Source organism: Mirounga angustirostris, unplaced genomic scaffold (assembly GCF_029215605.1).
Source record: "Mirounga angustirostris isolate CCGP_5_RB_7025 unplaced genomic scaffold, mMirAng1.0.hap1 SCAF_6, whole genome shotgun sequence".
NCBI lineage: Eukaryota > Metazoa > Chordata > Mammalia > Carnivora > Phocidae > Mirounga > Mirounga angustirostris.
Window position 1 is genome coordinate 26,288,657 of NW_026991714.1, and position 11,117 is coordinate 26,299,773.

The 11,117-nt window shown below is 56.2% G+C and overlaps 1 protein-coding gene across 2 annotated transcripts; it reads left to right on the forward strand.

Annotated features, from left to right (window-relative positions):
- The first annotated feature begins 753 nt into the window (after window positions 1–753).
- REN (renin) lies at window positions 754–11,020 on the forward strand. 2 transcript variants are annotated; one of them, XM_045876111.3, is made up of 9 exons: window positions 754–851; window positions 3,882–4,032; window positions 4,593–4,716; window positions 5,319–5,437; window positions 6,414–6,610; window positions 8,790–8,930; window positions 9,313–9,457; window positions 9,708–9,806; window positions 10,688–11,020. In XM_045876111.3, exons 1-9 carry the CDS (start codon window positions 754–756, stop codon window positions 10,847–10,849), a joined length of 1,236 nt encoding a protein of 411 aa, XP_045732067.1. In that variant the 3' UTR covers window positions 10,850–11,020. The 2 variants fall into 2 exon arrangements, with proteins under 2 accessions (XP_045732067.1, XP_045732068.1); XM_045876112.2 differs by having other exon boundaries at window positions 8,811–8,930.
- Window positions 11,021–11,117: the final 97 nt, after the last annotated feature.

Genomic DNA, 11,117 nt, shown 5'->3' on the forward strand with positions numbered 1-11,117 from the left:
ATTTGAAATGCATGTGGAAGAATGAGCAGGGAGCAGCCGGGAGAAGACATCGGAGGCTGAATAAATAGCACCAGTCCTGGGATTTAGGGGCCAGGTGTGTGTACGGACAGCTGGCCCAGACTGTAAACTGCAAGGAAAAGGGAAGGCGGCAGAGACAGGGCCTGGAAGGGACTCAGGGCCAAGCTGGAAGGGAAGGAGGAGTTGGGAGACCAGACCCAGGGGCCCCAGGTCTGGCTCTCCCACGGAAGAGTCACCCAGGTTCCAGAAGGGAACTGAGACGCAGCATGGGAGAGGCCAGTCAGGGACACAGCCAGGGTTAATGTAGAGGATGGAGCTTGAAGGCTATGGAGGGGGGAGTCTGGCTGGGAGGTGGGAAACCTAGGTTTTGTGCCTGTCTGGGCCCTGACCGTGTTCCTGAACACGGCCGTTTCTCATCAGCCTCTGCCCAGTCAGGCGTCGCAGGGCCAGGCTGAGATGGGGTCGCTGGTGTCACAGGGCACACAGTATTGCTTTCCCACAGCCCTTCTTCCCCTGGTTCCTCGGCTCTGCGTCCAACCCTGGTCACCCTTCACCCACCTAGGCCCATCCCCTGGGGGGATTTATTACTGGCTGCCCTCCATCTGCCCCAGGATCATAAATCCGGGCAGAGCAAAATCACGACCATCCCAAGTGCGGAGCGCATAAAAGGAGAAGGGCTCTGGGAGCCGCAGGGCTTCAGGGGATCCCAGAGAGAGCCGAGCACCCAGGCCAACCATGGACCAAAGGAGCAGAACGCCTCGCTGGGGACTCCTGCTGGTGCTCTGGGGTGCCTGTGTCCGCGGTCTCCCCGCAGACACTGGCGCCTTTGGACGGTAACTCAGGCTGCGAGGGTGGCGGGGGCACGGGGGTTCCCACCTTCCTGACACCCCTGGCTTCCAGATAGGGGGCGTCATCCAGTCTCCACGACCAGCTGGGCAGGGAGGTGCGTCCCATTCAGAGAGGTGACTCGCCAGTGTCCTATGGTCAATAGCAGCACCCGACCTGGGCCGAAAAGCCATGTCACCTGGGCCGAAAAGCCATGTCATCTGATCTCTGCCCAAAGCTTTTGCTCCTGCTCAGCTCACCAGGCGAGGCATTGCGGAGATGATTAAGACCTACCCCTTGTTCTCAAGGAGCTCACAGCCTAATTATGAAGGAGGGGGTGCTATGGGGAAGCCTACCAAGGAAGAACAATATATATAGTGGTTGGATACAAGCCTTCTAGAGTTACATTGTCTTGGTTTAAATCCTGCCCCAGCAGCAGACCTGACTAGCTCTGAAAGCTCGGCCAAGTTACTTAACCTCTCAAGGGCTCCGTTTATCGTTCTTAAAACAGATAATAACAGCACCTACTTCACAGATCTGCTTTGAAGATTTAATGAGATAACGTATGTAAAGCTCTCAGCGTGATGCCAACATGCAGTAAAAACCAGCGGGTTTTTTGAGGCTGCGTCCTCACCCGTGTTAAAAGAAAGGCTTAAGGCAGTCCAGAGGAGGGAGGAGGAAGACCGAACTAGCACCCCCATCCAGGGCCAGGCCCTGTGGGAACTGGACTCATTAAGTTCACTAGGTTCATTAAGGCTGTAGAGGGGGGAGAAGAAGGACGATGAGGACCTCGAGGAGAAAGGGTTTCAGGTGGGGAGGGCAGGGGGAACCAGAAGACCTCAAGGTAAAAAGGCAGGGTGGGGTGTTAGGTTTTTTTAAAGATCTCACCTTTAAGGAATCTCTACACCCCACGTGGGGCTTGAACTCACAACTCTGAGATCAAGCGTCACATGTTCTAAAGACTAAGCCAGCCAGGTGCCTGGAAGAGGATAGGTTTCAACAATGGTTATAGTTGCTAAGCCTGTAAAATGCCTAGGATTTCACAGGATCTTTCCACGTATCTCAGAACCTCTTCCCAACAACCCAGCAGTCCCATTTTACAGGTGAGGACCCCCGACGCTCAGGGAGGTCGCGTGTGAGAGGCTCCCAGAGGGTAACTGCTCGGGTAGGGGTGTGGGGTGAGAGTGTGCCTGGGCGCAGCCCCCACCCCCACCCCCAGGGTAAAGGCAGAGCAAGGTAAAAACATTCTCCCTTGATCTCTTTAAAAAGAAAAGAAGAAGGGGTTGGGCCAGGAGTGGAGAAAGAGGCTTTTGAAATACAAAATGTTACCACCTGCTATGTGCGCAGTGCCGTGCAAGGTACTTTGGGAGATCTGAACACAGGACCCCATTCTCGGGGTGCTTTCCTAGCCTCTTGCACACACACTTTCCATTTATTGAGCAGTGGGCAGCTTGTTTGATCTGCACATTGATTTCATAGAGGAGCTCATGGGGGCTCACAAAAGGCCCAGAGAGGTTAGGTAAGTTGATCCAAATCACACAGTAATAAGGGATTTAAGCATGTGCCCACAACTGCCGTGTCCTCACCACCAGACAGCACCACCTCCATGAGCATGAGGCTGTGCTTGCGGTGCCGGCTGGGAGTGCCCCAGGGAAGATGAAGCAGGGGCCCAAGCAGAGGTGGGGTGTGGGGGGAAGGGACTTTCTGAAAGGAGAATGGTAAAAGTAAAGGTCCAGAGCAGAGGCTGTTCAGGGTAAGTGGTAGAGAATGCACCCTCTTTGGTATCAGGCCTTCTCTGCCCCTCCATATTCCTGTCTGTAAAATGGGAATAATCACCCACCCCATGGGATGGCTGAGAATAAGATCATAATTGTGAAACTGCTTTGTGAACAGTAAACGGTAACATGACTATGACAAGTCATGTCCATTAAGATAGGACCCTGGCTAGCAGGAAAGCTGCACTGGGGTCCATGGGCACGATGGGGTCCGGGAGTGCTGGGTGTGAGCAGGAAAGGACACTATAAGTAGGCGAGCAGCTAGAAAGGAAGATAGTTTCCCCATAAATTGGGCTGCAACCCTGGGACCCCCTGGCCAACAGCTAGGGACACACACACCCCTCCCCGCAAGGCTTCCTTGAAGAGCCTTCACATGGGAGCCCTGGGGACGCTCTCTGGGGAACATGACTAGACACACTGTTTTGAATCCAAGCTCCATCCTTTCTGAGTCACCATATCCCTGCGAACCTCTGCTTCCTCATCATAGAGGGAGGACAACGATGGCTCCATAGGGGCGAGTGTGGTGTTTGGCGCTCACCAGGGGGCAGCTTGGTCTGCTTTACCCCCACCCCCAGTGTCTTTAATTCTGTCTCCCGAAGGTGAGAGGCAGGTGTTAGGGAAAGAAGCTAAAGGACTGGGACTCAGGCTCAAGAAGGCACATCTTTCCAAGGGCAGGGGGCACAGGCCCTCTGGGGATGCTGGCTGCTCTCCCCACCCCACCCCCTGCTCCTGCCCGCAGCCCAGGCCTGGCATCCGAAGCCCCGGCAGGCTGCTGTGGGTGCCTGCTGCCACCTACAGGCCCCCCGCGGCACTGCCTCCCCCTGCCCAGCCTTGAGGGGAGCGTGCCAGTCGTTCTCTTAGAGGGGATGTCATTGCTGGGTGTCCTCCTCTTCCTCCTTGGGCTCCCCGCCTGCTGGAGCTACCTGAAGGCAGCGATGATCTTTAGCTTTCTATCTCTAGCATCCAGGGCAGTGCGGGCAGAGAGTAAGTGTTCGGCCTGAGAGAAGGAACGCACGAACGGCTTTGTAGTGACAGGGATCAAAATCAGACAGCGGAAGGAAGTGCATTGAGGATTATTTAATTCCAGTGCAGTTGGCTTGAGGAGGCTTGCAAATTCTCCTTGCGAGGCCTTAGAGCACAAGAGCAATGCTTCGGTGTCTGGACGAGGTTAGGGAGAGTTGTACTAGAAGCTTCGGGGACCCCACCATTAATATGGGGGAGTGCAGAGCTCTTCTGGTTTTTCCCTCCTTCACCCTGGACCAGGATCTTCCTCAAGAAAATGCCCTCCATCCGGGAAAGCCTGAAGGAGCGAGGCGTGGATGTGGCCAGGCTTGGTGCTGAGTGGAGCCAGTTCGCCAAGAGATTCTCCTTTGGCAACAGCACCTCCCCCGTGGTCCTCACCAACTACCTGGATGTGAGTGCCCGGCTGGGGCCTTGCTCCTCCATCTCCTTTCTCTCTTGGGCCCAAGGCTTTCTGTGCTCTTTCCACACTGTCTCTGACAGAGTTGCTGAGACACACTAGGCAACCTATAAAATTCCCATTTCAGAGCTGGGAAGGCAGAAGCACAGAGGGCAGAAAGGAGCCCAGAGGCAGAGTTAGGTTGGGAACGCAGGAATCCAGGCTCTGGGCCTCGAGCTGAGGTGTCCCTGGTGGGCAGGATGGGTACGTGACCTCGGGGGCAGGTTTCTGTGACCGGGCAACGCACAGCTTGACTGCTGATCACGTCAGTAGCCCCTCTAGAGGTGGGGCACCTCCCCGTTTCATTTTCAGTATTTTTATTTTGCCCTCTTGTCTCACTTCCTGGGAAGTCCGAAGATGGTGCTCAGCCTTCCACCCAGGCCCTGCCAGAACACGGAAACCCAGAGAGGCTGTGCGATCTACCCCATCTCACCCCCAGTGCCAGAGGGGGTATCAGGCAAAACCACAAGGCTCCTAAGCCCCTTCAGCTGCCTCTTTCCTCCCCCCGCCCACAGACCCAGTACTATGGCGAGATCGGCATTGGCACCCCACCCCAGACCTTCAAAGTCATCTTTGACACGGGCTCGGCCAACCTCTGGGTGCCCTCCACCAAGTGCAGCCCTCTCTACATGGCCTGTGGTAAGCCCCCCGTCTCTGCACAGCCTGTGGTCCCTCTCCCCCAGCCCCCTCCACACCTGGCCAGTCCTGCCTCACACTCTGTGCCACCATCAGGGCTATCTCCTCTCTGCCCCTGTTCCCACTGTCCCCAAGAGGAGAGACGAAAATGTCTCCCATTTTCCTGATACGACCACCAAGGGAAAATGGCAAGCGGGAAGCGTCCCCAGCCCACCCGCAAGGCCATTTCTCCCCTTTCCTGGGATTGGGGAGGACTGAATTCTCAGACCCACCCAGGCACTTAGGGTCTCCTACCCCTTTCCTTAGTCAACAACCTTTTAGTGACTGCTTACTGGGACCAGAATCTTTTCTTCATCCCTGTATTAGAAATTCCTTTGAAATGCTTCATTTGAGACAAAATTCTCACAGATAATGGACACCTGACAGGGGCCCAAGAAACACAGTCCTTGATTGATGAAACACATTTTCAAGCCTCCAGCCTCAGGGCCACCCCACCCCTGCACCTAAGCCCTCAACCACCAGGACCATACGCCCAAGGCACCTTCCTCCGAGCCCCCCTGCCCAGGCCTCTCTTGGACAGACCTGAGCCTATGTCCCTCTGCCAGAGATTCACAGCCTCTATGACTCCTCGGAATCCTCCAGCTACATGGAGAATGGGACAGCATTCACCATCCACTATGGAAATGGGAAGGTCAAAGGCTTCCTGAGCCAGGACATGGTGACTGTAAGTGGGAGTGCCCCAGGTCATCTGACCCCTGCCCTTCCTGTCCCCAAACATCTTCTGCCACTTGAGGGCCCATACTTAAGGAGGGTACAGTTCAGCCCACCTTGGAGCCTGGGGAGGGGAGGAACCCTGCCCCCCCGCCTGCCACAGGCTGGTGACGCAAAGCTGCAGTGCCTGGGACACAGCAAACCTGAGCTCCTGGCTCCACGCTGGGTGATTTATGGAGCCTTTTACATTGAGCTCATGGGAGAGCTCGTCCTGAGCCCTGCAGCCTGCAGTCGGCTAACCTGCCTGAGGTCACCCAGCTCTGACTGGGCTCTTCTTAACCAGAGCCCAGACTGAAATCAGGGTCCGAGGCAGGGTCAGCGGTACTGGTGACATTAGGGTCAGAGTTAGTTTTAGGGTCAGGCATAGGTTTTAAGGTCACAGCTGAGGTTAAAGTTTGGGACTAAGGCCAGGACTTGGTTTTCTTTTTCATTTGGTTTGCACCTGACTCTCTCATTCTGGGGTTTCCCCAGCTTCTGTCAGAGTTATGGCAGGGGTACACGTGGAATGCAAGAGCAAATCAGTAGGACTCCTTACCCTCCCCTTGTCTGTGAAACCGGGGGAGAAAGCCTGGCTGGGCTGAAGAAATCCTTACCCACAGTGGGGCTGGGGAACGGAGGCCCAGTCCTGCCCGTGTAGAAGCTGGGCCCCTGGGGAGGCGTGTGGGAGCTCCTGGAGCCTTTTCTGTTACTTCCTGGTAGTCCTGCCCTCTCAGCCTCTGCCCCTCCCAGTCCCAGGGCAGCCCCGTTTCTCTCTGGACCCCCACCGCCTGCATGAGTATTAGAAGAGAGGATATGTGGTGGGGGGGGGTGGAGATTGATGAAATGGTCTCATCCCAAATCGCTGCACCCTAGGGCACGTGGGCCCTAGACTAGACCCTGGGCAGGAATGGGGCAGTAGGCTTGGTCTCCTCTGGTCCTTCCTCCCACAGGTGGGCGGCATCACAGTGACACAGACGTTTGGAGAGGTCACAGAGCTGCCCCTGATCCCCTTCATGCTGGCCAAGTTTGATGGGGTTCTGGGCATGGGCTTCCCCGCACAGGCTGTTGGCGGGGTCACCCCCGTCTTTGATCATATCCTCTCCCAGGGGGTGCTAAAGGAGGATGTCTTCTCTGTCTACTACAGCAGGTGAGCCTGGGACTCGAGGGGCCGAGGCGGGGGGTGGGGTGCGTGGGGCAGCGGGGGAGAGGCAGGAGAGCTGGGAGAGCAGGAGGAGAGTTGGGACCAGAATTTTGATGTGTTCATGATTAAGTGGTATTCAGTCCATATGCAGAGCTCCACTACCCAATATGGAAACCATCACTTACATTTAAATTAATTAAAATTTTTTTAAAATTCAATTCCTGAGTCACACTAGCCACATTTCAAGTGCTCAGCAGCCACATAACTAGTGGCTACATACTGGGTAGTAGAAATATAGAACATTTCCATCATTATAGAAAGTTCTATTAGCACTGCTCTAGAACAAGACGAAAATGCAGGGGGCGGTAATGGAAAGTAAAGCATTACTGTGAGGGGCCCATGACCCGCTCACACAGAAAGCTGACTTCATTCATTCATTAATGGCTTCATTTATTTGCTCCCTCATTGATTCAACAAATATTGGGTGCTTATGTGCCAAGCACAGTGGGAGGTTCTGGGGTGCAGCCATGAACACGGTGTACAAGACAGAGTCCCTTCACTCACAGAGCCTACGGTCTGGAAGGAAGACAAGAAACATCACAACATTCTGAGCAGCAACAGGGAGCGGGGGCGCTGAACCCCATAGGTGTCTGGGCTGAGCTTATGTGGAGTTCAACCAGCCTGGGGAAGCCCTTGTCAGCTGCTGAGCAGGCTATAATCTGCCCCAGGCTGCTGGGTTTGGAAAGACAGTAAGAGCTAGACACGAGGGATCCTAAGGGAAGGAACATAAGGCTAGTGGAGGGGAGGGTCAGGGCGCAGAGAAATCATACAGGTAAAAAGGAGAAAAGAAAATGCAAGGCATTGAGCAAAGGCCACCAATGGGCCCTTTATCCGGGGCAGTCTCTGACAGAGCTTTTAGAGGTGGAGCATGGCCAGATGACCAGCAGTTGAGAGGTAGATGTGGGTGTCAGGAGGTGAGGGCAGATGTAGAATGCCCTGAGAGATTTGACAGGGAAGGAAATGTCAGGAAGGGGGTGCAGGTGGAGGTGCAGGGAGAAGCAGAGAGGAGGGTGGGTGTTTGGAAATGCTAGGGGAGGCCCGAGCTTGCTTGTAGGTGGAGGAAGAAGCCAATGGAAAGTGAGAGATTGAAACTGTGGAAGATCCTTGAGGGCAGAGGAGCCTGGAGGCCACGGGAGGGAGGAGAATCCCACAGGCGGGAAGAAGAAGGGCCTTGTTGAGAAGAGGGCCTGCCTCTTCCTTGACCCTGGGACAAGGAGGAGGGAACCTCAGAGGGATCTTGCAGTGTTGGGAGCAGGGCTGAGGTGGCTGGTGTGTGCATACATGCCTCTGAACGAGGGCGGTGACGTGCGCGTGCCCGCAGAGCGTGTGCCAAACCCCCACGTGCACGGATGCTGGAGAGCCCCATCCCGCACATGCACAGGGGAAGCCAGCCCCCCAGGGTAGGCCCTGAGCTGGGGGAGGTGTTGTGCAGCAGGGAGGAGAGGAAGGCAAGGGGGTCAGCTGTGGAAGGGGCACCGGGAGCCTGGCTCCGCTCACCCCACCCACCCCTTGCGTGACTTCAGGCAAGTGACTTCACCTAAAAGGTAAAAAGAGGGCATAATACCCACCCTGCCCAAGAAGAGGCTGGTAAGGCTCAGTGGAAACATAGGCCTCCTCTCTGCTGTGTCTCTTTCCTCTGCAGAAATTCCAAGTAAGGAGCTGAGCCCCCGCCCCCACATGGCCCTGACCCTCCTGAACATCGGGTCCAGATTCACATACACCACCACCAAGTCCAACTCACCTCTGCACGCCCAGGCTCTGCCCGATGCCGACGTTGTCCACCCCTCCTTTCAGTTTGCCTCCTGCCGCTTACCCACCCTCACCCCACAGGTCCCCAAGAGCCCCCCCACCCATGCATTTGCTCAACCTGCAGCTCCCCAAACCCAAGTGAGGGTGTGGCCAACTCTCATCTTGCCTTCTACTCACTGTCCTTGTGCTGGATCCTTCTCTGTGGGGATGCTCGATTGGGTGCAGCTGAACCCTCTGGTTGGGTTTGGGGAGGGGCAAGAAAGGTGGAGAAGTGGTGTTCCTGCAGCTTCCCAGCCCTGCCACCCTTCCCGCCTTCCTCTGCCCCACGCTGTCCCCTTGTCCAACTTCCCTTGTTGCTGGGGTGCTGGGTATCCAGGAGCTCTGATCTTTCCTCTAGGGATTCCCACTTGCTCGGAGGAGAGCTTGTCTTGGGAGGCAGCGACCCCCAGTATTACCAAGGGAATTTCCACTACGTGAGCGTCAGCCAGACTGGCTCCTGGCAGATCAAAATGAAAGGGTCAGGAACCCTCAACTCTCCCCGCTCTCCAAAAATGCTGCTGCTGGGGGTGGGGGTGGGAAGGGGCAGCCTTACCATCTTGTACTCTCTCCTGAGGCACAGCCAACCTTTACTCTCCGAGCTCTCTGTCCAGGGCTGGGGAACATGGAGATACGAAGAGCAGAGGGGAGGGAGTCCACCGACAGGAGGCAGTGGGTCACCAGGCCACGTGCTGGGGGAGGGGACAGCACCTTTGCTCCCCCAGCGCACGCCTGCCCATCCTCCAGTGCATCCCAGGACCACCAGCATGGCCTCCTGTCACCGCCTCATTCAGGGAAGCCATGCACCTGGTGGTGTCCCATCAGCCTGCTGTCTGGCTGACGCTCCCACGGGCCTCCCCCAGGGTGTCTGTGAGGTCCGCCACCGTGGTCTGCGAGGAGGGCTGCGTGGTAGTGGTTGATACTGGTGCATCGTTCATCTCGGGTCCCACCAGCTCCCTGAGGCTGCTCATGGACACCCTGGGGGCCAAGGAGCTGAGCACAAATGAAGTAAGAAGCTGGGGGAGTGGGGGCACCAGAAGCGGGGGAGCACCACCTGGTCTGGGTCCCAGAATTACCCCAGAAGCTGTAGGGCCCAAATGGGGCCACTCTGGGCCTTCCCCTCCTCTCCTCTCGCCCTTCCCATGTGTGGCTTGTCCCCCAGAGCCCCATCCATCAGAGGGGTCCAGCCACAGGCACGGGGCTGTGTCTGCTGGGGGACTTCCTGCACTCAACAGGGCTCCCTCTGCCTTCCCCTCAGTATGTCGTGAACTGTAACCAGGTGCCTACACTCCCCGACATCTCCTTCCACCTTGGAGGCAGAGCTTACACACTTACCAGTGCAGACTACGTGTTACGGGTGAGGCTCCCAGCTGCCCCTCAACAATAGGGAGGACAGGTGGGCAGGGCCCTTTAAAAGGGACCACATCAGTGGTTCTCAAACTTAGCCACATCAGTGGTTCTCAAACTTAGCTACATGTTAGAGTCACCTGGAAGCTTTAAAAATCCCAGTAACAAGGGGCACCTGGGTGGTGCAGTTGGTTAAGTGTCTGACTCTTGGTTTCGGCTTGGGGTCATGATCTCAGGGTCATGATCTTGGGGTTGTGAGATCAAGCCCTGCATCAGGCGCCACACTGAGCATAGGGTCTGCTTGAGATTCTCCTTCCCTCTCCCTCTGCCCCTCTGTCTTGTGTGTGCACGCACACACACTCTCTCTCTCTCATAAATAAGTAAATCAATAAGTAAGTCCTTAAAAAATCCCAGTAACAGCCACATCCCATACCTATTAAATCAGAACCTCCGGGGGTGGAGCCTGGGCATCAGTGTTTTTTTCAGAACTCCCCAGGGGGGTCCAACGTGCAGCCAAGTTTGGAATCACTGTGCTCATCCCCTTGTCTCCATCTTCTTGGCAACTGCCCCCAGTAATGCTATGCTCCTCTACTCTTATCCCCCTTTTATACTCAATAGACTTAGGGCAGCTAAATAACTTGCCTAGGGTCAGAAGTTCTGCCAGACTGTAAGCTCTTGAAGGTAGCACTGTGCCTGATGCATTGTTTGCCCAGTGTCTAGCTCAGTACCTGCATCCAGGAGGGTGCATGATGGGTTGAGAGGGCAAGAGAGGCCGGAGGGGTTGGGGGAGGAAGGGGGGATGTTGCTGAGGATAGCTGCTGGGATCAGGCAAGGGGAAAGGGGAAAAGTAATGTGGCGGGCAGTGGGGGAAACCCGCTTGCTTCCTGTCAGGATCCCTATGGCAACGATGACCTGTGCACCCTGGCCCTCCATGGACTGGATGTCCCACCGCCCACCGGGCCTGTCTGGGTCCTGGGGGCCAGCTTCATCCGCAAGTTCTACACGGAGTTTGACCGGCGTAACAATCGCGTTGGCTTTGCCCTGGCCCGCTGAGGTCCTCTGCTGCCCAGGTGGGCCCTCCCTTCGGCCCTAGCCCGGAGCTAGAGCACCCTCTGGGGCGCTCCCCTGCCTGTGCCCTCGCACAGAGGCATGGGGTGTGGAGCTCCTCCCGGACGCTCGCCCTGCCTCCAGCACCAGCTCTTCCCTGCTTTGAGAACAAACAGAATAAAGACCTCATGTTCACAACCCTGTTGCACCTGAGTTCACTGGGGTCTGAGACAAGAGGCAGCCCTGGATCATGTGCAGACAGGAATGTGACACA

Excerpts from the sequence above, each read along its gene's own strand:
- REN (XM_045876111.3), top strand. The coding sequence starts at position 754 with ATGGACCAAAGGAGCAGAACGCCTCGCTGGGGACTCCTGCTGGTGCTC. Across the intron at positions 6,611-8,789 it reads TTCTCTGTCTACTACAGCAG|GAGCTCTGATCTTTCCTCTA; the intron begins GTGAGCCTGGGA and ends CTGGGTATCCAG. Across the intron at positions 9,807-10,687 it reads GTGCAGACTACGTGTTACGG|GATCCCTATGGCAACGATGA; the intron begins GTGAGGCTCCCA and ends GCTTCCTGTCAG.